General features: G+C 41.7%; 1 protein-coding gene across 1 annotated transcript in view; it reads left to right on the forward strand.

Annotated features, from left to right (window-relative positions):
• Window positions 1-25,058, forward strand: part of itga8 (integrin, alpha 8) — a 37,879-nt gene extending 12,821 nt beyond the window's left edge. Inside the window, exons 13-30 of the mRNA XM_028580293.1 lie at window positions 2,138-2,335; window positions 6,836-6,881; window positions 7,132-7,239; window positions 11,253-11,308; window positions 12,242-12,399; window positions 12,549-12,680; window positions 13,523-13,590; window positions 14,146-14,293; window positions 15,011-15,103; window positions 17,757-17,836; window positions 18,319-18,399; window positions 19,469-19,574; window positions 20,728-20,886; window positions 22,692-22,808; window positions 22,903-23,016; window positions 23,320-23,421; window positions 23,503-23,625; window positions 23,715-25,058. Coding sequence (XP_028436094.1) covers window positions 2,138-2,335; window positions 6,836-6,881; window positions 7,132-7,239; window positions 11,253-11,308; window positions 12,242-12,399; window positions 12,549-12,680; window positions 13,523-13,590; window positions 14,146-14,293; window positions 15,011-15,103; window positions 17,757-17,836; window positions 18,319-18,399; window positions 19,469-19,574; window positions 20,728-20,886; window positions 22,692-22,808; window positions 22,903-23,016; window positions 23,320-23,421; window positions 23,503-23,625; window positions 23,715-23,804 — 1,979 coding nt within the window. The 3' untranslated portion in view covers window positions 23,805-25,058. The remainder of the gene's footprint in view (window positions 1-2,137; window positions 2,336-6,835; window positions 6,882-7,131; window positions 7,240-11,252; window positions 11,309-12,241; window positions 12,400-12,548; window positions 12,681-13,522; window positions 13,591-14,145; window positions 14,294-15,010; window positions 15,104-17,756; window positions 17,837-18,318; window positions 18,400-19,468; window positions 19,575-20,727; window positions 20,887-22,691; window positions 22,809-22,902; window positions 23,017-23,319; window positions 23,422-23,502; window positions 23,626-23,714) is intronic.
• The last annotated feature ends 287 nt before the right edge of the window (window positions 25,059-25,345 follow it).

Genomic DNA, 25,345 nt, shown 5'->3' on the forward strand with positions numbered 1-25,345 from the left:
TATCAGATGCTGCTGCTTGAGAAAACGTAAAGCTCTTCAGCCAATCAGGAAGTGTGGCGATGAAAGGTTGTCTGTGTGAACTTGTTTCCTCCATGATCCAGGATAAAGCTGTGTATGTGTGTGTGTGTGTGTGTGTGTGTGTGTGTGTGTGTGTGTGTTGAGTTATTTTTAACTCACCAGATGTGCCCTGAGATAAAATCATCTGGGAGTTTCTGTCCTGTAGCCCAGAGTTCATTCCTCTTCAATGTGTTTGTTTTGTCCTCACATTGATTGGACACACACACACACACACACACACACACACACACACACACACACACACACACAAACTAGGCAGCCTGCAGTCAAAATCCTCCATTAAGCTGTGGCATGTTTAATGCTGCTTTAAAAATGAATGAACTGATGCACATCTGGCCCTTGCATGACATCCATCCCACTGATTTATGTTTTATTTATTAATGCACAGCCTGCGTTAATGTGTGTCCCACCCCTTTAAACCCTTTAACCATCAGATCAATAACCATTGGATCAATACTGAAGCTTTCTCTGGCCTGAAACATACTGTAAATCACATCAGGCTGTGTGTCAGGATGTGACTGTCTCTGAGGAGACGCAGCCTCTCTGCCAGCTGTAGCGACATGCAGAGAGAAGACTTGTTAATAGTTAATCTAATGAGAACAAGTCTGTGTCTATGCATGATTTTATTATTTGGCATAACATTGCAGCATCACCATGGAAACGTTGTGATCAGGGTTTTCAGCAGCATGTCAAACGTATACCGCTATACCCTAACCCTGAGTCCGTGCATAATCACTGACAGATCCCTCTCCTGTCTGTGATGACACTGAGGCTCAGTGTTCTTCCTTCTCCCAAAGCAGAGACCTGATCACTCCATTTCCCAAATTCTTCATATAAGCAGAACCATATCCCTGTCCTCTCTCTTCAGTGCTTCATGAATGTCAGCTGTAGAAAGAAAGCTTACAATTTAGCTAATTCAATTTGCCATGTTGCTCTTTTTGTGTTTCATTTTTTATCAACCAACACTGGCTGTCTGTCTCCATCGCTCACAGAGTGTTAGCCTGTTTCTGTCTGTGAGTAACAATCTCCTATATTTTTGGTCTCAGTGATCACAGTGGGTGTTCTGCTATTTTGCTGTGGATGTCTGCATTGTGTGGGATGCTGTTGAGCAATTCCCATGAGCCGACTTTCACATTATTTGAAGACTTAAGTAAGATGTGTTTTTTTACACAGCTATTCAGTTATGTACACTTACCCACGCATAGACATACAGACTTGCGCACACACAGGCTCATATATACACTTGCATACACACATGGTTGCATTTATCCTCTCTACCCCACAATCTGCTTCATGTGGAACTAGTTGTTTAGGCTGAGAGAGAGGGGGTCCGGAGACAAACAGGATGTCTAGAGGTGTTTGGACAGTTACAGCTATGAGGGATACTTTCATACAGGTCAGTGCAGTGTGTGGACATGAAGAGGTTAAAGAGGAAACACCAATATCTGTTTGCATGGTAAAAAAAATCTATTACTTTTCATACCAGGACAGGTGCTTGACGTATATTGTTATATTCATGTCTGTCTCATCTTCTTACTATGAGCAATGGGGTACATAAAAACAGTTTGGGCAAAAGGTAGAAAAGGTTAAATGGGCTTTAAAGTTATTGTTCAACATTTTTGGAAATACATTTTTTAAACTTTTCTGCCAATAATTAGATCACAAGATTTAAACCAGCCTAACGCATAACAGTGGTATCGATTTTCTCATCTAAGTCAGTAGTAGGCGGTAACCATATTTCCAGAAATCAAACTTTTCCTTTAGGACCCAAATGTTTCCCTTGCAGAGCACAGTAACCAAGAATTAGAGAAATTACCTAAACAAGTGCCCAGACAGAAAAAAAGAGACAAGATTAAAAGATGAGTAAAACAAATGGAAATGAAAGAAAAGAGCTAAATGGCCATGCTGCCATGGGCCCCCAGTGCAGGTAAATAAAGGTCAAGCTCTTTTCCTTCTCTCTTTCCTTCTACCTGTATGTGTTCCTCTGCTTCTGTCTCAGAGGGGCCTTAACTTTGCTGATGTCAAAACCATGCGTGTGTGTGTGTGTGTCATCCCTTAGACGTGGCGGTGGGCTGTCCGTTCGGAGGCGAGGAGCGTGGAGGCAGAGTATTGATCTTTAACGGTAACAGAGACGTATCCACGCAAGGCCTGACACTGAGCCAAGAGCTGAGAGCAGCCAGGACCCCCAGTGGCAGTTTGCCTGGATATGGATTCACTCTGAGAGGAGGCCAAGACCTGGACAACAATCAGTATCCCGGTAAATACTCACACTCAGCAAGTCAATCCTTCTCCACTCAACTCCCCATGTTATAATCAAAATTCTTTCTCAGACTTGCATTCCTTACTTTTCCACTGTCCTCCTGGCTCCTCTCATTACAGCCTCCCTCCTCTTTCTTCTTGACCTCCACATTTCATGCTTCCCCCCCATGCACTCCTCCACTACCATCCCCATGTTTTGCTGTATTGCTTTCCTCCTCTTCTCTGGTAAAGTCATCAGTCAAAAGAAGGGGGTATAGGGATGAGTGCCAATGAACTCCTGCCGCATCCATTCTTTAGGGATTTACAGTACTCAAGAAGTAGAGAAAACTCAAGATTGGGAGAAAGAAAGAAGTATAATAATACATTATCCGCATGTTCAGTCTGCCAGACATTCAAGCCTCAGCCCATGTACCTAAAACTGTGAGCAGACAAAGCAGCATTCAATCAAATTACATGCAGGCAACTTCATACTTTATGTGCCACCTACTTACTTTACCAGACACCTCCCCCTTCTGACTTTACAAAACATTTTATAAACCTTGCTACAATCACAAGAGAGAATTATTTAATAGGAGTGTGAAGCGGTTTAGACACAAGAGTTTTTAGTACAGAAAAAAACAAAATTTTAAAACAAAGCAGGTCTGTAAAACCACTGTTGTACTACCTCATTTTCTACCTAATTTAGAGCCACTCAGATTAGGCTGAAAATGAGAATTTGTTTAGTTTAGTTTTACCTTTTCTTTTCTTTGCCCCTCTCCCCTTTTTCTCCTTTTTCCTTTTCATAACAGATTTTTTTTCATTCCACAAACAGGATATCAAGGAAATACACACACAGGAGTACACACAGTTCCATGTGTGGCTTGTGATCAGTTTCTCTGGCGGTTACAGAGTGTATGTTGAGCATGTGCCAGGCTCCAGGCCAAAGCTAGACCCTGTGCAGGCCCACTGCAAATCAGAGATCCTGAATTAAAAACTTTGAACAGTAAATACACACACAGGGGCCACAGGTTGAAACTAGTGCAGGAGGAAGTGGAGTAGGAACTCATGGGTGGCATACCTTTCAGCCAACACACACACACACACACACACACACACACACACACACACACACACACACACACACACACACACACACACACACACACACACACCATTTAAACATGCACACACACGAATGTGGAGCACTTGTGTCGTCTGTCATTACTGAGCTGGCTGGCGGAAGTGAAACACACTCACACACAGAGTGTTGTTAGTGCGGTAGTAAAGTCACACTGTTCAAAGGAGCCAGAGATGTTTGATCAGTATTATGAGAGGACTGCACAGGCGTCTGGGAGGCCTGCTAAAGTTGCCATATGCTCCCATGGATGTTAAATGTCATTAGGAACACAGAGAGAAGGAAGGGTGATGATTAAGCTCCACTTTTAACTTTAACGGACTTTGTTTCTAAAAGATAATGTAATATATTTGTGTTTGTATTTGATAGCTTACATTAAAATGAAAGGTGGAACAGGAACAAAAAATGTAACCCACCCTTTTGGTCCACTCTGAGTTGATGTTTCACTTATGCATGGCAGCCAATAAGCAGAGAATGGTTCAGACTAAAGGCTGGAGTTAAGGTTAGGGTCAGCTGTTTATCGGAAGGGGGTCAGATTGCCTCAGGTTGCATTTCAGGTTCAGCCTAGAGGTCAAAGGTCAAAAACTGACAATGTTTGACCTGTCAATCACACGTTTTGCTGAGAGAGTTACAGACACAGAGACATGTTGGGTCTGTGATTTGGACGTATGTGGTGGCGAGGGGTCATTAGGTTGGTCATTAGGTTGGTAAGTAGGTGTAAAATATATTACTGAGCCCCACGTCTACTTGTATATTAAGTGGCCATCTTTATTTTCAGTTCATTATGGATGTACTTACTTTTTTAGGTGTAAGTAGGTAAAAGTGATCAAATATGGACCTTGTTCTTCTTTTGGAGCGATTATTTTTGCATGTTTCTTGTTCTCTCTGTATTATAGTTTTATACCCCTATAATATTTATAATTTACGTTTAAACAAAACCTGCCATGTTTGTCAATCCTGAGAATATATCCTCCCCAATTTTGAACAGCCAGTCCCTCCTGTCTGCAGTGTGAAATATGTACTTTTATAATACACAAATGAGTCTGAAAAGATGTATTATGGCTGGCAAGTTACCGAATAGCTTTAAAATCCCACACATGCATCCAAGAATTAAGAAATCCTATATGTCTCTCTCAAAACCGCGTCCTTTTCCATTGAGTGCCATTGACCTTTGACATTTCATCATGGAGGCCAGTCCCCTGCAGCCAAACAGGCAGGCAGGGCAGGCAGCCAGTGACAGCTTGACAGTCTGTCTAAACTCTGGATGGAGGTTGTGTTTTCATAGCCCAGGACAGACACCATCAACTAAAGCAGCTCAGTTACAGACTATACCTGCACCTAGATTTGCCATCAATGAGTGGAGTGTATATGAGAGTGTAGGCACTGGTGTGTCAGCCCATTTGTGTGTTGGTATGGTTCGGTGTGTGTCTCTACACACACACACACACACACACACACACACACACACACACACACACACACACTAACCTCAAATTAACAGTGGCAGGCAAGCTTTCCTGTGCGTAAGGAAATGGGATTGACATGAAAAGGAAAGTGGGCCGTTATTTGATTTAGCCCTTGGTGCCGCCATGCACGCACTCACACTCTCACACACACTTAACCCCAAAGGTGCCCTGTCCACAAATCAGTATCATGTCATGCAGTGGTTTTGAGAGCAAACTAAAGAGTGAGGATAAGGAGTACAGACAACCACTGTTCGAACACACACACCCATGGCAGGAGAGGAGTTGGATTCCAGGTTACACAAATCCAACAGCGGGATGGTCAGAGGAATTTGGACTGGGAGTGAGGTGGTCCCTCAGCCTCTCTCCCTTCTGCTGAAACACACCTTGCTTCTGATGGCTTTTACAGATTGCGGTTTAAAGGCCAAGTGCACTATCCTCTGCCTTCCCTTTTCTTTCTATCATCCCCCCTTCCTCCTGTGCTCTTTCCCCCCCTTTTCCATACCTCTCCTATTGCCCCACAAAACCCACATCTTGGGGTCTTTTATTGTTGCTGGCTTTTTCAATACAGTACACACACAGAGCTACACACACTCAGACATAGCGACATAGCACACCACAGGGGAAGAGGGACAGGGCCTAAATGTTTAATGTTGTGGTTTCAGGGGGACTCAGTGACTGCAGCCAAAGGCAGAAACAGATGTGCCTCTCTCAGATTCAATTAGTCCCTTTCTTCTTAAATAAGCAGGAGAGGAAAGACACAGCAAATGACGAACAAAGACTACAAGAGTACACTTCCATCAGCTTAGTCCAATACTGCCAGCAGCAGGTTACCACAGCATTTACCACTGATAGTTCCTTCTAGTTAGGTGCTTCTCAAATGTGAGTATTTGGTGGTTTTCTCAGTTTTATGTTATTGTAAACTAAATACATTCAAGTTTTTGGAGAAGAGTTTAATTATCAATGAAAACAATCAATAACTGCAGCCCCAGTTACCTCTCACCAAGCAGCATGAGGTTATTCTGTCTTTCTCAGGATCAGACAATTTAGTTTTGCAGCATCTGCAGTGGTGGCTTGTATCCATTAAGTGCCTCTCTTCAGTTTCACATTGTTTTAATCAGCACTTGTATGTGTGCGTGTCTGTGTCTATGTGTATATATGTGCGGCTTTCATTGGTATGTGTCCCCTAACCGCAGCCATTAAATACCAGGCTCTATTTTAAACTCACAAGAGCCAATTAACAGTTTGTGTTCATCGCAAAAGCCATGAAAACAAATAAAAATCACATATAGATGAGATCTGTTGCTGCTTACAATTAGGAGCTGTTGGGAAATGTTGCTTAGCGAGATGTGATTGGAGCGATGTGAACTTTCTAATGGCACTGGAATGCAGCATTGGGTCCCTGTCTCGCAGCACACACTCACACACTCAAACACACGCATGCATGCACAATGAACTCACAAACACAATTAATGCATGTTGTGTTTGTGAATTTAGTCTGAGCTGGGTCATGTGTGAAAGAAAAGCAAGGTGATAGAATGTCAAGGCAATATTACAATGTGTGCGTGCATGTGTGTGTGTGCGTGTGTATGTGTGTGTATGCGCGCATGTGTGTAGTAAACGTAAGAAGGCTGCGTTTGATGAAGATTGCTGGAGACCTTAAAATCAGTCCCATCTGTGGCATTCTTTGAAGCTCTGTATTCCCCATCTCTCTCTCTCTCTCTCTCTCTCTCTCTCTCTCTCTCTTTCTCTCTCTCTCAATTCAATTAATTTACCTTTATTGGCATGAAAGTAACAAGAACAATATTGCCAAAGCATCACACAAATTAATATAGACAAATTCAACAACAATAATCTAAGTAATAATCTCTCTCTCTCTCTCTCTCTCTCTCTCTCTCTCTCTCTCTCTCTCTCTCTGCAGATCTGATCGTGGGGGCGTTCGGCGCAGGCGAGGTGTCGGTGTACAGGTAAAAATAACCAAGGTGTCCTGTTTTAAAATGCAGAGAAGAGACTTGTTTCTTTTGTTTATGCTTTTCCAGAAAGTCTTTGAGACTTTCAAGTTCTTATGTCAGATTGTGTTATAATGTGTGTGTGTGTGTGTGTGTGTGTGTGTGTGTGTGTGTGTGTGTGTGTGTGTGTGTGTGTGTGTGTGTGTGTGTGTGTGTGTGTGTGTGTGTGTGTGTGTGTGTGTGTGTGTGTGTGTGTGTGTGTGTGTAGGTCTCGAGCCGTGGTGTCTGTGGAAGCTGCAATGGTCTTGACTCCCAGAATCCTGAACCCCGATGACCGACAGTGTCACCTGCCTCAAACCGATATCATGGTTACCTGGTAAGAAGAAGAGCATGCTTATATAGTCTTTGAAGAAAGATTTTATTCTCAATGACACTTTTGCAAGGCTAAATAAAAAAAAGAAGAAAATATACTAATGTCAACGATAAAAACCTAGTGTACAAGAAATATATGTACTAAGCCAACTGACGTTTGAGTTTGAGTTTGGAACGCCACTGACAATCAAATAAGCAAAATGTTTTCCCAAAGAATTTATATTAGATTTTGTTTTGTTTTCTAAATATAATGTTCCTCTGCTCTTCACCACAGTCCACAATTTGTTGTAATTTCTTCCAGCTGTGTGTAGACTATCCTCCACTTCCGTTTGGAATTACATTGTGGGGCAAACGTCCATCAACGGCACACTCAGAGTCAAGCTAAAAATGAAAAGTCAAATCTTAGACCAGTGTGTGTGTGTGTGTGTGTGTGTGTGTGTGTGTGTGTGTGTGTGTGTTTAAGTGAATCAAAGCTAAAGGGATCAAAGTCTAAAAACCTGCTCTGCTGCACTAAACCAGAGCTGTACCACAAATCCTACTTCTTATACTGTATCATAAAATGGCATACAGTATATAAAGTATACACATTCACAAATCACGCAAACTGACAGATGTGACAAATACTTCACCCCTGTCCTCTAGACATCTGCCATCACTGATCAGCCAAGCTCAGTTTGTCTGTGTGTCTAACGCAATAATTTAGAAGAGCACTAAAAAGTTCATAGCCTACTCATATAACCTGGAAAGGCAGATTTATGACCCTGCTATTAATTTGAAACTGCATAATTCTATTTTGATTATGTTTTTGTTCCTGTGGTTAGCAGGCTGGCTTTGAACAGTCTGGGGGTGAGTGTAGTTGAGGGGAATGGGTCTTAAGGCTCCTGCTGCTTCGCCACAGACTATTGTTTGTCCAAATTTATTGGGGCTGGAACCGCTGTCGGACTATTTGGATGGGAGAAGTGCGCTTGGCTATTTGCCATATAGTGTGTGTGTGTGTGTGTGTGTGTGTGTGTGTGTGTAGTGGTGTGTGATTGTTGGCAGCAAGTGAAAAGAGAACAGGGGTTGAGTCAGATTGACAGAAAGCACTAAACTGTGGAATTCTGTCAAAACATAATTCAGCTTATTTAAATAAACCGCCATAAAGTTTGGGTCGGTGGTATGGAATCAGATAGGACATGGGACACAGACACACACATGCAGACAGTCAAACACCAGCTCATAGAGTTAAGGGGATGTCTGAGGCTCTTGTGTTTCTGAGGGGTGAAGGCTTTCGGACGTTTGAGTTGTTACCCTGTGGGGAGAGCTGGAGAGATGCATGATGGGAGGTTAGATCCATTTTTCGCCGCCCATTGGTTTGAGTCACAGGGTTAAGTATCAGATTTTTGGAAAAATAATTACCCAGCGATCATTGAAAACTGAGAGGGTCATTTAACAACACTGACCGCAGTTCTGAAGGTATTGCCAGAATCCTCATAGACTCTTTAAACCATCTGGATGAGAAAGTATTCTCTCCGCTGCACACTTTCATTTTAATGAAAAATAATTATTTTTTTTAAACCTTTATTGCACCTCTCTTCCTTAAAAGATGGTAGCCAGAAATTACATTTCTCCTTGGTCAATGTGTTCATACATTTTATTTAGTTAAATTGATATATATTTATGTTTCTTGCAAATCTTTTAAACTAGCTGGTGAACATAGCAGAGTATTTCACGACTAAACAGCAGGATGTTTTTCTCAGGAGTTGGTGGAGACCAAAAACAAAGCTGAAAGGAGATTTAATATTGGGCTTAAATTCATCAGGTGGACAGAAACACGACTCCAAATGAATGCTTGCGTTGCTCCATATCTGGGGGATGTGTAAAAAGGCAACTAACATGTTTTAACTTTAGAGGCCATCTCTCGGCTATCGGCCTGACAACGATCTAGCCTCTGGGGGCAACGACAAATATTTCTGGAGTCCTGGCAGAGGCAACGGATATCCGGGGCGGGCCAACACTTTCTCTTCCATGCGCCGGTCATTGTTTACAGTTTAACTTTTTGAAGGTGTTTTAGGTCCAGATGACATTTCAGCTAATGTCTATGAACAGATATCTGCATATGAAAAAATAACATAGAAGGCTAAATCATCATCGACAATAGCCGATGGGTCCCGAGATTGCATTTCCACCAATGTGTTCCGCCTATTTTATTCTCCACGCAGACAGTCTACCTGCACAACCTAAGGCTGCACAATCATGATGGGTCAATACCACTCAGACTACAAACACACTACAAACACACTACAAACGAAAACCAGAATGCTTCAGATACCAACATCTTGTTCCGTTGCTTACAGATTCTGCATTCATATACAGATATCTGTTTATAGAGATTGCTAGAGGTGTTTGTATGTCAATGTGTTCACAGCTTGTTACTGTTGTCCCCAAGTGGCCAAAAAGCGACCTTTTGGGTTTTTTAAAGATTGCAGAAAAATTATTTTTCAGAAAATCAGATGCTTGACTATGTGACTCGAATATAATGGTGATACATGAGAGGCACAAACTGGAGCTAGATGGATTAAGGAATGGTGGAAAAGGAGGGGCAGCTACTTAATGACCAGTCTTGAATTGAACGTTCTTACTCATTAAGCGTACCCGGGGTAGTCGGGGAAGGGATTTATGTGTGCCTGTTTGCAGGGAGGGCCAGCTAGCACTGTGTACGGTGGTAGAGTACAGATGCATTTTGGGGAAAATTACATACAGTAATGACTAAGCAAGCACAAGAGCTGGTGTCAGTAAAATTGGGTTCATTTCTGATAGCATACACTTAAGGTTGACACACAGTGCTTATTAGAGTCACACTTGAGAACACACACCCAAAACACAAAAAAACTATGTATGCTTACATGCAACACATATTAAACACACATTAAACCACCTGGCGAGGTCAAATGACTTCAGGGAGCAATTTTTTAAATAGAAACCTGTATTTTTTCACACACACAAACTCAAATCTGCATCACACACATTCAGAACCCAGGAAAACTAGCTCATCATTATTGTGTCATATAATAGGGATCCTAATTATTAACAAACACACAAGCATTCGCAACATCTGCTTTTTGGATGATGGGGTTTGAGGACTGAAACCAAACAAACAATAATCACATGAAGTCATTTACCCTGTGCCTTCTATTGCTATAGTCTTCAGAATCAGGAGCGTTGCGTCTGTAAACTTCCCCAGATTAGTGCATATTAACAGTACAGAGCTCCTTGTGTGGGAGTCACTTTCCTGTTCTTGATTAAAGAGGTGATAACACACAAACACACACACACACACACACACACACACACACACACATTTTTACACATACATGCATACACACTGAAATAGAGGAAATGCAGAAATGTTTCCCAGTCTCCCATGTCTGTGTGTCTAATTGAGGGGCTCACAGGGCCCTCAGTGGTATTTCCCACTGCCCCCAGGAGCACAGGAAGGAATAACTGCCTTGCTTATGGGCAGTTTATTTAGTCATATAGTTTGTGTTTTTATGATTTTGTCATGCATACAAATATGAAGGAAGAGTGTGGTTGTCTGCAATGAACGAATAACATAATTGGAACTTAGTGTGCAGTCATAATTTCTTCCAAATAAGTCACTGCTGTGACCAGCACCTAATTTCTGCATTAACCACACAACTCATGCTGGTTATGAATACAAATATGACCAGCCTGTATTGACCACAAATTAATAGAAACCACAATCTATTTAAATAATGCTAAAGTCTAAAAATGAATGGTTCCAATTTACATCAGACCTCAGACTAAATTACCTAATAACTAAGCATTAATAACAGCATAATGCAATTGTGACCTACAAGAGAAATCACAGTAAAGACAAATTAAATACTCCTTATTGCCTTCTGTTCCAAAACTTACCTACATCATGTAGGTCAATAGACATTGATCATGCACAATATGTTAACAACTATCACAATCTTCTCCCTCTCTCTTGTCTATCTCTTTCTCTTCCTCCAGTCTGAAGGTGGATGTGTGTGCAGCAGTGAGTGGAGTGGGGATCCCCAACTCTGTAGGTAAGCAGCTGTGCACAATGTGGTGAAATGAGAGAGGGAGGCAATGGGGAAAAGCACAGAGGGTGGGACAGCAGTCAGAGCCAGCTCCAATGTACATCTCATTAGAGTTTCCTGCTGTGAAACTGCAGCTCTGCTGCATCGATCAGAGTGGAACAAAGGCAGGAGGTAGGGTGAAAAGAAGAATAGGGTAGACAGACACAGAGAGGGAAGATGTAAAGTACATTGTTTCCACTGTCTAATGATGCTGTGTAGAATAAAACGCCTACAAATGGTTCCTTACTTTGAGACTAATGGAAAGTTGTGTACATATAAAGGGATTATGACGGGTGGTGATGGCGCATTGGATATGTCACATGCCTTTGGTGCGGTAGACCCGGGTTTGATTCCCACTGCGATACATCAACCAATGTGTCCCTGAGCAAGACACTTAACCCCTAGTTGCTCCAGAGGTGTGTGACTTCTGATATGTAAGAATTGTAAGTCGCTTTGGATAAAAGCGTCAGCTAAATGACATGTAATGTAATGGATTGTACCATGAGGACTCAACAGTTAAAGGTCCCATGGCATGAAATTTTCACTTTATGAGGTTTTTAACATTAATATGCGTTCCCCCAGCCTGCCTATGGTCCCCCAGTGGCTAGAAATGGCGATAGGTGTAAACCAAGCCCTGGGTATCCTGCTCTGCCTTTGAGAAAATGAAAGCTCAGATGGACCGATCTGGAATCTTGCTCCATATGAGGTCATAAGGAGCAAGGTTACCTCCCCTTTCTCTGCTTTGCCCGCCCAGAGAATTTGGCCCACCCATGGGAGAGAGACATTATGGCTTTCAAATGAGCAAAGTGGCAGTTGGTCAAGGCCACACCCCCACCCTCCACCTTCTTTCCTCTAACTTCTCCATCCATCTCCACCTCTGCATCATTACCTTCTGTCCAGATCTGAGAGCAGAGCTGCAGCTGGATTGGTTGAAAGGCACCAGGGGCGGAGTTAAGAGGGTTCTGTTCCTGGACACCCAGCAGCCTCAGCGCACAGGGCTCCTAAAATTGGGACACAACCGCCCACGTGCATGCCTGAGCTACACCATTTACCTAAGAGTGAGCAAATCACACACATACACAAACTCAAATGTATGAGCATTGCATAATGTTGTGTATCTTACATCAGCTGCCCACCTGTTTCCATTTCAACCAAACAAAGTTGACTAACTGCACATGTCTAACCTCACTTTCTGTTGCTCTTTTAGGAGGAGGAGGATTTTAGGGACAAATTGACCCCAATCTCACTGGCTCTGAACTACAGCTTGGCTCCACCCACTCATGGCCAAAACCTTCCACCTGTCCTCAACCATTATAGCAGCACCTTCCTTCAAGAGCATGTCAGTATATATACTTGATATACTAAATAAGCATAATATTGTGCATATATAGTATAATATTGTCCTGATTTTCCATATTGTGATTTGGCTATTTTGGTTCCATCTATTGCATATTTGTCACTCCTGGAAGAGGGATCCCTCCTCTGTTGCGCTTTCTGGGGTTTCTTCTTTTCCCCCAGTTAAAGGGATTCTTTTGGGGAGTTTTTCTTTACCTGACTTGGATGTATATAGATAGAGGGTGTCATATGCTGGATAGATTGTTAAGCCCCTTGGGGCAATTTTGTGATTTGTGATATTGGGTTAAATAAATAACACTTACTTAACTAGACTAAGCCCATCTCTGAGCACTTACTGCCAAATTTGAGACTCAAATATTTCCTTCTTTGACAAAAATGCTTACCTCAAACACACACAAAAATCTTCTGCTTTACTTAATAATAATATCAAGCTCAATTTACCATGGCTTAAAACTCAAATCTGGACCAACATAAAACTATATGTTTGTCAAACAAGCCTGATAAAGATTATGTGAAACACATTGCATGCTTCCACTTTTAGGTCCAAGTGTAGTGTAGTTAAGAGTATAGAAACCACAGAGAGAGAGGAAGAAAACACATTTCATTACAAAATGACATTTTAAAATAACCAAATCCAACCCAAAATGTATTCTGTAAGACTGGAAAGCAAAACTCTAGTGTGCATGTTATGAGTATGTATACAGCACCTGCATCCTGGTATGTCCAACTTAAGTTTATTTCTATTTTTAGTTTCATGATTATTTCCAGTATACCTCAACAGTTTCCTCACGACAGTCCCCCTCTCTGTGCCCCTCTTCCTCTCAGGCCTACATTCTTCTGGACTGCGGTGACGACAATATTTGTATCCCCGACCTCCAGCTCTCTGCCAGCATGTAAGACTGACACGGCTACACCCCCCTGACCTCAACCTGTAAACACTCAACACTTCACACAGAACACATGCACACACGGCTAAACCAAGGAAAATATGTCTGTTATTCTTCACACAATGAGCAAAGTTTACACTGAAGTTGCTCACATTATAGTTCCATTTACCGTGTGTGTGTGTGTGTGTGTGTGTGTGTGTGTGTGTGTGTGTGTGTGTGTGTGTGTGTGTGTGTGTGTGTGTATGTGTGTGAATTAACCTACTCTCTATAGTGTTTCCAGCTGTATGATATCGCCATGGCAGCATTATACAAACATTCTGTCACCCTCTACTGACTGACACACACACACACACACACACACACACACACACACATTGCATTCATTCCATGCAGAAAAACAAAAACAAAAATACAAAAAACAGGACAGGAGTTGGAGATAATTTTTATGTAACTGCTGCAAAGTGTTTATTCTCAGTGTCCTCTACGTGACTGAAAACAGTTATTTTCTATGTGCACTGTTTTCATTTTTATATATTTTTTTAATAAAACACACATACACAGGGACCGCTCCGAGCTGGTGATTGGAGATGACAATCTGGTCATGTTGACTATCACTGCGATGAACCGAGGAGAGGGAGCCTATGAGACAGAGCTCCACACACTGATACCACCAGAAGCTGACTATATTGGAGTTACGCGCAGGGTGGAGGTAATTACTGTAACACACACTTACACATGCATTTGGCTGAAATCATTTTTTTTATATTAAGGGCCAAAAGGGTGGATACTGAAAATAGACATATAGGATTGAGGCAATTGTCTAATCATGATTGAAGCATGTGCCAAGGGAGCTATTTGAGGCTACAGTTACACTATGACGTCACATCCTGTTGTGTCTTTGCTGTGTGTTTGTTTGGAGTGATTAAGGCGAGGCTATCAGCAGGCTATGCTTTACTAGCAACAGCCCAAAAACCCCTATTATGATTTACAAGCTGCAATAGTGGCCACAGAAATGGATAGGGTCAACTGCTGTGTGTGTGTGTGTGTGTGTGTGTGTGTGTGTGTGTGTGTGTGTGTGTGTGTGTGTGTGTGTGTGTGTGTGTGTGTGTGTGTGTGTGTGTGTGTGTGTGTGTGTGTGTGTGTGTGTGCACTAATGAGTGTCTAATGGTGCTGTTTGATTGATGAGGTTGTTACTGTCAGAGCATTCATCACTCTTCCTCTCTTTCCTTCCCCCTCCCACCACTTCCCTTTTTTTCACTCCCTCGTTCCCTTCCCCCTTTGATGGTGTTATACGTTCCTCCATTGTTCTTTTCTTTCCCCTCTTGACTCTCAATGCTCCCTATTTGTCTCTTTCTTTACTTTTACCTCATCTCTCACTCACTGTACTTGTCTTTTTCTCTCTCCTCTGCTCCTTTCTCCTCTCTAGTCCCTGTCTCAGCTAAACTGTGAGTACAAGATGGTCAATGAGTCCAGAATGGTGGTGTGTGACCTCGGGAACCCAATGGTGGCTGGAACAGAGGTGAGTTTTTACACAAAAGCACAAATCTACACACTTTTTCAGTAAAGCATCCCTTTCAAACGTCCATGCTAAGAAGCTGCGACTGTTACTCCTCAGGTTAATTCACACTGATTGATGGTTTCCTATGATTACTGATCATCACCCTGACCCTTATTCCACACATTTTGACTATACTTCACTTTCAGTGTGAGTGTGTGTGTGTGTGTGCGCGCGCGCGTGCATAAGTATGTGTGCAGTGTGTAATAATAATAATCCATTTAGCTCTTGGATGGGTGACACATGCAGGAAGTCAGGGTTTTGTAAAATAAAGAATGGTCCTTTCCTACATAAAATTCTACCACGCCAGTGTACTTATGTGTGCCACCAAGCATGTAACATGTGGTTCAGTGTGTTTTGTGTGTGTGTGTGTGTGTGTGTGTGTGTGTGTGTGTGTGTGTGTGTGATTACAGTAAGTGTGTGTATAACTGTGAATATAGGGTTTTTCTAAAGGTGTCAAGGCCGGCACAGGGGTGCATTTGAGTTCTGGAGGTGACACATGGTATATTGATAAATCAATTACGTGGTCATGTTTCACTGTTGGGGGAGGAGAGCACAACAAGGCATGTGAAAGGGCCAAGGCACGTGCATGTGTGTGTGTGTGTGTGTGTGTGTACGTACGTGCGTGCATGTGTGTTTGTATGTGCTCCCTCACAGTCCAGATGTTTCCCATATTTAACTCTCTCCTTGCCCCATTGGACATTCAGGAATCCATGAGCGTATGCAGAACATACTTCCATGTACCCCATACAGACTGTAGTTATATTGTGCAACGAAATACTTCTCATCACTGGAGTTCATTCCCTGTGCCATATGACACAGCTGTAGTGCCTCACTAAGCAGGGTCAGTGTACAAGGTACATGCCTGAAGGAAAGCTGTTTTTGGCTCCAGTATGTCCATCTGCTTGTCTTTATTTCATAGTTTGATGAACTTTGGTGGCATTAAGCAGAATTTAGCATATTTTACCAACACTTTGATAGCAATCAGTGAATCACCCATATGGCAATAATTTAACTAATCATCTATCGACTGTAACTGGAATCCTATTGTGGTGATTTAATCATATTGTCTTACTGTTTTGCAAAATTCTAGTGTTTATATTTTTTATTCAAAGCAAAATAGAATTGAAAACTACAAAATTAGTTTTTCATGTTTTTACTTCATGAGGAGCGCAGTTACAAGTTTCTGCTGTGAAGTTTGAGTTTGGTCTCATTTAATGTATGAGAGTGTAACATGGTTCACTGCATTTACTGTTACGTTCAAGTTACATTTGTTATATTGGAATATGTGTCGATATTGAAAAAATGGTGACATTAATTTCAGACGTATCCCACAGCCCTACATTTAATTGTCAATCCATTTAAAATGTCTTTGGGTAAAGCCCTGTAGGTGGCTATTAAAAGTTAAGTGTTTAATTCCTCTTTAAGCACAGTGACACAGTGGTCAGTTGAATTCTTACTGGTTCCAATGGTTGCTAGTGGTGACAACTTTGTATGGCTGACAAAAAGTATTATAAAGCCTTTAGAAACTTCTTCTCCGCTTCTCTCAGCATTCTTTTAAAGAATCAATGTTTGCTAAAATGTGGTTAAATACATTGTTTGTGGGAAAGCTTTGTGGCTTCAAGGAGGGCCATAACCCAACACAGAAGCCGTGCATTTAGCAATATTATGGCAAAATCATAGTTATTTATTTGAAATACAAATACAGTGGAGAATGTGGACAACATTGCAAAAGTGCTTTGAGAAGTTTCTGTGGATGTTTTGATGATTTTTCTTCACCGTGAAAATGTACAATCCATTGTAACCAACATAAATTCAAGCTGACCACAGCTGCTTTTCACTCTAAAGAACATAACTACAAACTTTTAACCACCACCTTTCAAGCTGGGGTGTGATGCTCAAAAGACAGATTTTTAAGAGACACGGTTGACTTCTTCAGACTTTTGTTGGGCTGTTCTATCATAGCTGATAGTGACGTCTTCTCTTCGAACGACTCATACTCATTTGGTCTCTTTAGATCTTTCCTGCCTGACTTTGTAGTCCCGCACCCCAGCCTCACCCCCCGCAGGCCTGCCTTGTGAAGTGTAAAGTCTGCATGCTGTCATTTCCCTCTCTGAACCATGTGTTTGACCTGTTGTTCAGTAGAGCTCACATGCACATGTGCACATGCGCGTCCACACTGTCACACAGGGACAAGCACGTACACACACACACTGTCGTCATACAGTGTATGATGAAATTAATCCTCCACGTGTTTAGAGGTAATCTAGACAGGAGATTTAAACAGGGGAGAGATAAGAAACTTAACTTTAGCTTTTAAGCGTGTGTAGTCTGGATTTCATCAGATTTTAGAATTTTTCTGTTGTCAACACACACACACACACACACACACACGATATTCTGCCTATGTAACAACAGAGGGGGGTGTAGTTAACAGGAATTGTACTGTCTGTTACTGGTCACTTTAAACATGATGTGGCCTTTGATGTACAGATGCATCTTATTTCTGTCTTTCTTTCCTCTCTGTCATTTCTCTTTAACTGTCCTCTTTCTTCTGTCACATGTTTTTTTATACATTTTCTCTATTTTTTTGCGTTTTCTCCACACTCTCGCCCAGCTGTCTGTTGGTTTGAGGTTTTCTGTCCAAAGGCTGGAGGATGCCGGACCAAAGATCAGCTTTGAGCTACAGATCCACAGGTGACACACCCCCCAACTCTCACGCACAACCCCCCCCACACACACACACACACACACACACACACAAAGAGCTGTTTGTCTTTCGTTTGAGCCATGTAAATAAGTGCTGTGTCTGTCCTGATCCCGTCGCTGTGGTTTGATGCAACTAACCGCACAGACAGAAGAAGACAGATGGCCCAGAGGAACACCAAAAAGGAGACAAGCTCTACACAACGTGTTCACTGTTTGCTTCTTTCAATTGATTTTGATAGATCACGTCACTAGACACAGACGGTAAAATGTTGGCCAAGACCGCTGCCAGGGAAATTCTTCTTGGAGTCAGCTGAACATAAAAATACAGCTTTAGTATGAGCTTTTGCATTCACACATTTTATATCACAGCCTCTTGTGTAGTGTTAGCAAATAGACACAGAAGGCATAGTCAGCATGACGTGTGTTTTGTTTCATGCCTTTATTTAATCTCCCTGTGAATCTCTCCACAGCTCCAACAAAGATAACTCCGACAGCAACCCAGTCATTTTGAATCTGTCCATCGTTGCCAAAGCTCAACTCGATTTACGTGGGTGAGTCAAGCATCTTTGCAGCGTGAGAGCATGGCGTCTTCTCTGAAACACAGTGACAACATTCTTTGTTGCCAGTGTCTGTTTCACAACGAGACACTTGATCTGGTTTCAGTCTAAACCTTTTGGTGTTTGCAGGATATCATTGCTCCTTTTATATTGTTTAAATTTTTGGGGCATGTTTATATACAGATTGAAGACAGCCTGAAAACACATTTCTAGAAATACATTTGAACTAATCATGTGCACATGGGATACTTGTAAGGCTTTGACATGTTCATGGATGCCCATATGCCCACTGATACACACACACACACACACACACACTTCAAAGCTTGGAGCCTCGCATGGCTTTGTTTAGGTGTGGTCAGTTGAACATACAAACAGATGAGAGAGAGGAGGACATACAAGTTCCTGTGTTTACTGTGAAAGTGTCCTGCCTCAGCTGTGTCCATCTTGCATTTTGAATGCTAAATCACAGTTATGAATGTGAAAATTAACCAAAGTAAGATAGGGTAGTTGGGTTTGTCACCGGGTGTGCCTTTTTGCTAAACTATCTCAATTGCTGCCCATGTAGCTTACAAACATTACGCCACCAGTTAGGGCCAAACATGTTTTGCCCACTTATGTCAGACTACCTTGACAAGCTTCAGAATGGTGTCATGAAATGAATCAGCTTTGCAGCAGTGCTGAGTGAGGTGAGAGGTGTTTCTAATATTCTGACCACCTCTCAATATAATGTCCAGTACACCACCTTTGACTGTAATCTCAATAATAAACTTATTATTTTTACATTTCCAACTATGTCAATTATAAACTGAACATTATAAACTTCATTAAAGTAGAATTTATGGCTCAACTGTTGTATTGAATTGTAATAGATTTTATCTTCCAGACATGGAATTCCAAAAGTCTATCTATTAATTCCTAATGCAACTGTAAAAAAAAAACTTTAGTAAATGAACACAGTGACCAATAACAATGTCAACATTCATATTGTCAGTAAGTATTATATTTAGCCTATCAGTGTGTATATGCATCAGTGTCACTGAGCTGTTTTTTCTCTATTCAGGGTGTCTCATCCCTCTCAGGTGGTGCTGCCATTCCCACGCTGGGAACCCAAAGAGAAGCCTGTCAAAGAGGATGATGTGGGACCACAAGTTACACACATCTATGAGGTAAATGCAGGCCCTTCATCAAAACACAGCTAATGTAGAGGTGTACTCAGAGATGATGAGTTGAAGAAGTAGAAAGCAGAGGGTTTTTTTGTTAACCCGCGAGCAAAAAGCGAGCAAAAAGCGAGCAAAAGGCGAGAAAACAGTGAAGAAATGGCCAACACTGCATAGCGCCCCTTTAAGATGAAAAGAGTAGAAAAATAGGTGTGGGAGGGTTGTGGGAAATTAGGCTACAGCAAGGGGGGGCTCTGAAAGGTGAAGTAAGCAACACACACACACACACACACACACAGTAAAAGCAGTAGCTTTATAAAGAATTGGGCTCTGGCTGATCAAAGGTCTCCAGCTCAGAAGTAATTACTGCTGTGAAGGGCGGGAAAAACAGAGAAGGGCATAGGGAGCAAGGCGAGGAGGGAGAAGGAAGGAAGGGAAAGAGGATAGTTCTTAAGACTGGACACAGTGTAATGAGTAATAACCACTGAGAGGAAAAACAAGGTCAAACAGAGGTACAGACAACTAGATAGAAGGAGGGAGGATGGCAGACAGACTGGCGACAGTTTACAATAGGGGTATGTGCATGTGTGCAGCATACATGTGATTTTTTTTTTGTTTTAAAGGGACGGCTGCTTCATTGAAGCGGAGTGCAGCCGCGTCTGGCCTGTCCTGCAGCTGATAATGATTTTCATTTGGGGTACTTTTCCCAGTTGGCAGCTGCTTCTAGTTAGAGAGGACAGAGTTTTTTTATCTATTCCAGAATTCCTGCCCTGCAGCACCAGGATCATGTCCTGTTTGGATGACTTGCTTACTGTTAATGACCGTGTGTGTGTGTGTGTGTGTGTGTGTCTGTGTGTAGGGGGTGGGGGGTTATTGAATTGATGGTCCATTTAGGCTCATAATTCATTTATCCTCATTTTGATGTGAATGATGAGCCAGGTGATGCTGTAGGTTTTACTTGTCTTGTATTTCAATCCCCAGTGACTGAAGGCTGGATGAGTATTATCTTCACTCAAAACACAGGTGGCCTGTGTCATCATCCCACAGTTATGATAACCTAATTATAGCCTCAGTCACTTGAGACCTACTAATAAGCTAAAAGTGAGCACAATACTGACAACTGTCTGCGTTTCTTTTTTCTGTTCCCTCTCTCTGTCTCCAGCTCCATAACTTTGGTCCCAGCAGTATTAGGAAGGCTGAGCTTCAGGTCGGCTGGCCTTCCCGTTTCCGTGATGAAAACCTGCTGTATGCCATGGAGATTAAAACTGACGGACCAATTAGCTGCCGGACGAACACCAGCCTCAACCCACTTGGCCTTCAGGTAACACAACAATATATGAACATTATGCACGCTTATGCATACAGACACATATTCAAAAGCTTCAAGACCCAATAATTCTGGACCCATTGCCTGCAGTGAAAAAAAAATTCATACTATTTCTCTCCACTTTTCTATGAAACCACCAGACCAAATGCATTTTCAGACTTTAATTTATTATAGTGCTAGCGGCTCATTCATCCATCCATTTCTCCATTATTTATACCCGCTTATTTAAAACATAATTGTACCCGTTGTTCTGACGGCTTTCCATGTTCTTTGCCAGTTGGCTCAAAACGATAGGGGTAGGAGTATTATGCTTTTTAGCAAAAATTTGAGCTGGAATAGTTTCCAATATCCATGATATCATCTGTAGAGTAATTTATAAAGAAAACATGCAGTGATTTCAAAAAATGCATAATTATGTCACAAAGTGAAACGTTACGAGCTTATATAAACACGAGTTGGATACACAGCATGTGGTTAAAGGTCAGATTTTTTTTCCTTTTCTGTCATTTCCAATTTGCTAACATCTCCCAGTGTCCCTGTCACTGTCAATCCCTCTGTGTAGACTGGACCGATTGATACACACTGAGTCAGCAGACAGTCTTCTTTCCCCCTGTGTTGGCAGTGAGGAGCGTACAGCCTCATGCTCTCTTAAACTGAATACTATTGGGTTCTTTATTGTTGCTCAGACAAAATAATTAATTTGTCAGTTTGAGCTCTGGTAACTTGTGACAGACATTAGTTATGTTCCAACATTTCATAGTTAATGATTAATCAATACATCTGAAAATATATTAAATGAAAAATAATCAATAGTGTCAGCCCAGCTGACCGGTAGAAGCCACTATTGCAGAAACAAGGACATGATTCCCTACCAGCTTCCCACCTGCCAACATTGCCATATGTATTGTTGGAGAGCCTGGGCAAACTGGAGGCACCACTCCCCTGTGTTAAAGCCATTGTTTTGGTCTATATGCCACCTAGGTGCCCTGTATGTGGGACACAGTATGGTGAGACATTTTAGCAAGGTGCCATTTAGTAAAATATTTATTTTACAGTAATACATTTACAAACCTCAACGTTACTGTCATCTGTGGCCTGTTCCTGCAGCTGCTACCTACTGAGCTGCAGGAAGAAAAAGAGACAACTGTTGCTATGCTGAAATTCCAAAATTAGTTGAGAATAATAGGCAAGTCATATTAAAATATGTTTGCTCTCACAGGCCTCTGTCAGAAGCCAGACTCCCAGTGGAGAATCAATGAAAATATTTAGCTATTATCAATCTGATATCTGTGAGCTGTGACTTGGGTCATTTAGTCTCGTTGGTTGTCTGTTGTCTCTCTTTTTGTTGCTGTCGGCTTGACTGTATGAGCTGCAATCACAAAATAAAATCTCTTTAAATCCTTCAACCTACAAACCACCTTTTGATCAGATTGCTAAATGTCACACTTTCCACAGCTAGTGATTTTGTGTCATTTTATTACATCTCTTAATACATCTTTAAAATCTTACTTTACAAGCATTCTCTGTCCTCAGATTCTCCCATCTCCTTCTCATTGGCTGTCTGGGCTGCATCAGAGCCCATGTGCTACACAGACCACACTAAACCGCCAATATGTGATAATCAGGATGTAATATCTGTCCTCAAAAGGCCCAAACACATGCTGTAGAAGGAACGTTTGAAGATAAAAGAGAGGACTATGAGCAGAGCAGCAACTTAGCCTTAATTTTCCTTTGTTTTCTGCTTCATCATCTCCCATTTCCATTGGAATTACTGAAACAACTCTCCTTTTCTGTTTCAGATTTCCTCTCTCCAGGATACACCTGAATTATTGGGTTTCTTGAGGAACACCAGCGCTTCTTCTCACCGCCGCAAACGAGCCGTCACTGCCGCTGAGAGTTATAGCGGTAAAACTTTGGTGAGCCTCACATACATGTACATTCTCTCAAGAAACTAAACCAAATCATTCACAAGTGTGTAATGTCTCTCCGCTCTCTGTTGTTTCTCCGCAGAACTGCACCAATATCTCATGTCTGAGGATCACGTGTATCGTTGGCCGGTTGGATCGTGGGCAGAGCGCAGTGGTCAAGATCCGCTCGAGACTCTGGGCTCACACTTTCCTGCAGGTCAGTGTCTTCACCTGCCATATTGAAAATTTTTGATTGAAACAGCAGTTGTGAATTACACAATAAGGTCCATTTAGTAGCAGTTCTGGAGCTTTTGAGCAGATTGAGTTTGCCCAGTTGTCATAGAAATGTAGATTTTCAAATTATCATTTTATTGAGTACTTTAGGGACTTCTCGCCGATGTTGGCTTAAAAGCTAAGGTTCAGAGTTCAAACTAAATGTCTTACAAACCAGCATAATAATTAAAATATATGATTGGTCAAATTGCACTTTTTAGATAATAATGTTATATTTGTCTTACAGCGGCGTAACGACCCCTACATCCTCAACTCTACCGTATCCTTCATGGTCACAGCCATGCCTTACCGCATCCAACCCTCCACCCTGCCGCAACACACCACCTCGGTACGATGCAGGCAGTAACAGAAGTGTGTGAGACATGTATCAGCACCTACAAAAGCCTAACTATCTCTCTGTGTCCTGCAGATGGGGACCCTGGTGGTATGGGGGACTCCTGACGTGTCGTTTGCTGTTCCACTTTGGGTCATCATCCTGGCCATACTGCTGGGGCTGCTGGTGCTGGCCATGCTAACATTAGCCATGTGGAAGGTACACACACTATGTTAACATTATCCAGCATTCCTTGTGGTAGTTTGATTATCCAATATTACACTAATGGTTTAATGTGATCCCCTCAGTGTGGTTTCTTTGACCGGGCGCGTCCACCAGCTGACGATGACGTCTCCGACCAGGAGCAGCTGACGTGTGATCAAACAGGGGACGCCTAGACAACGCGTGACAGCTTCTGATTAGAGGACTGTGGTTTGGGAGGGACGTGCACCTTCTGAGTAACTTAAATCAGATCTGAGATCTGTATTAGTTGAACCCTATGTTCCTTGGCTGGAGGTCTTCTGCCTCAAATTAAACTGACAATATGAAGACTTCAGCGCCACACACACTGGGACCAAAGAACGAGGTTCAAACCAGACAGAGTGGGACCAAAACACACTTAACAGGCTCAATCACACACACATGTCCATTGTTTATGTATCCATTGTGATGAAGCACCAGAACTGAAGACAAAATGGACTTTGTTGTGAAGACAATGCTTTAAACGTTTCTGAACATTTCTGTGTGTCTGTGTAAGTGAGGCACAAAGAGACTTGAGATCTATGCACAAGTGCTTTCGTGAGTGTGTGTGTGTGTGTATATGTGTGCTTGTAGGTACTGTACATATGTGTGTGTGTCTATTAGATGCCTCTTGTTATGAAATCAGTCAGTTATGAAATTATTTCCCCACCTGATTTAATTTATCCTAGTGTTCTTCTAACTTGGCTGTATACAGATTTATCACAAACACACACACAGATGCAGCCACATGCATAAACACAAAGGCACAAAGTTGATGTCTTGTCTATATTTATGAATGTATGTGCAATATTTGGGCGTTGCGTGATACTGAAGCTTGTTTACACTGGCATTTTTTTTTATTAGAGCTTAATGTTTCCATTGTTTATGTATTAATTGGTATATTAGATATTTGTGTTGCTGAACACGAGTTTACAGTAAAACCCACCATATAAGTTTCGAAAAGTGAGAAGACAAATAACTAACTTATTATTGTCTCGATAGAATGAGTTTAGAGTTTTATCTTTAAAGAAACAGTCCATATCTCCACAGCAGAAGCCCTGCCCTGCTACTTCAAGGTTTGTGCCTGTTATTTTTTCTAACATGGCAGTTGATAAGACTTCAAAAACTAGCTGTAAAGATAAACAGTCCATATCAAAAAAACACATTGTAAACAGTCTGAGACTGTGTGCAACACTGCATGTACTGTATGGCATTTAACAGTGTGTTTAATGTTGTCATTTGCTTATCTGATATTATTGTATCATATTGTGCACAGGCAGGCAAAACAAAGCGGTCAGGGCATCAACAGCACCCTGAATTTAAAATTAACCTTTAATGTGTCATGTTTGAGTCGTACTTGGTTTTCGTATCGAGTGTGAAGTTTTATCAGAATAAAGTGTTGTTTGATTATACATTCTCATTCTTTGCTATTGCAATAGTATGTAACTGAACTGTACATTGTCCTTTCCAACATGGAGTTAGAGAGTGAAATCATCATTGCATTTTGTTGGAAAAAGACCACAGAAACATTAAATAATTAGAAATTGAAACATGCTGTGTTTAGCATATTTCATTTATACTACATGTTTGTATTGCATTTAGTTGCTCTATTTTAACATGGTTTGAAAATGTTTGAATCAAAGAACAAATGGATAGACTTACATAGAGTTGTAATAGCGTCTGAAGCCACGTGTTTTCA

The sequence above is a fragment of the Perca flavescens genome, chromosome 6 (genome assembly GCF_004354835.1).
Source record: "Perca flavescens isolate YP-PL-M2 chromosome 6, PFLA_1.0, whole genome shotgun sequence".
NCBI classification, from domain to species: domain Eukaryota; kingdom Metazoa; phylum Chordata; class Actinopteri; order Perciformes; family Percidae; genus Perca; species Perca flavescens.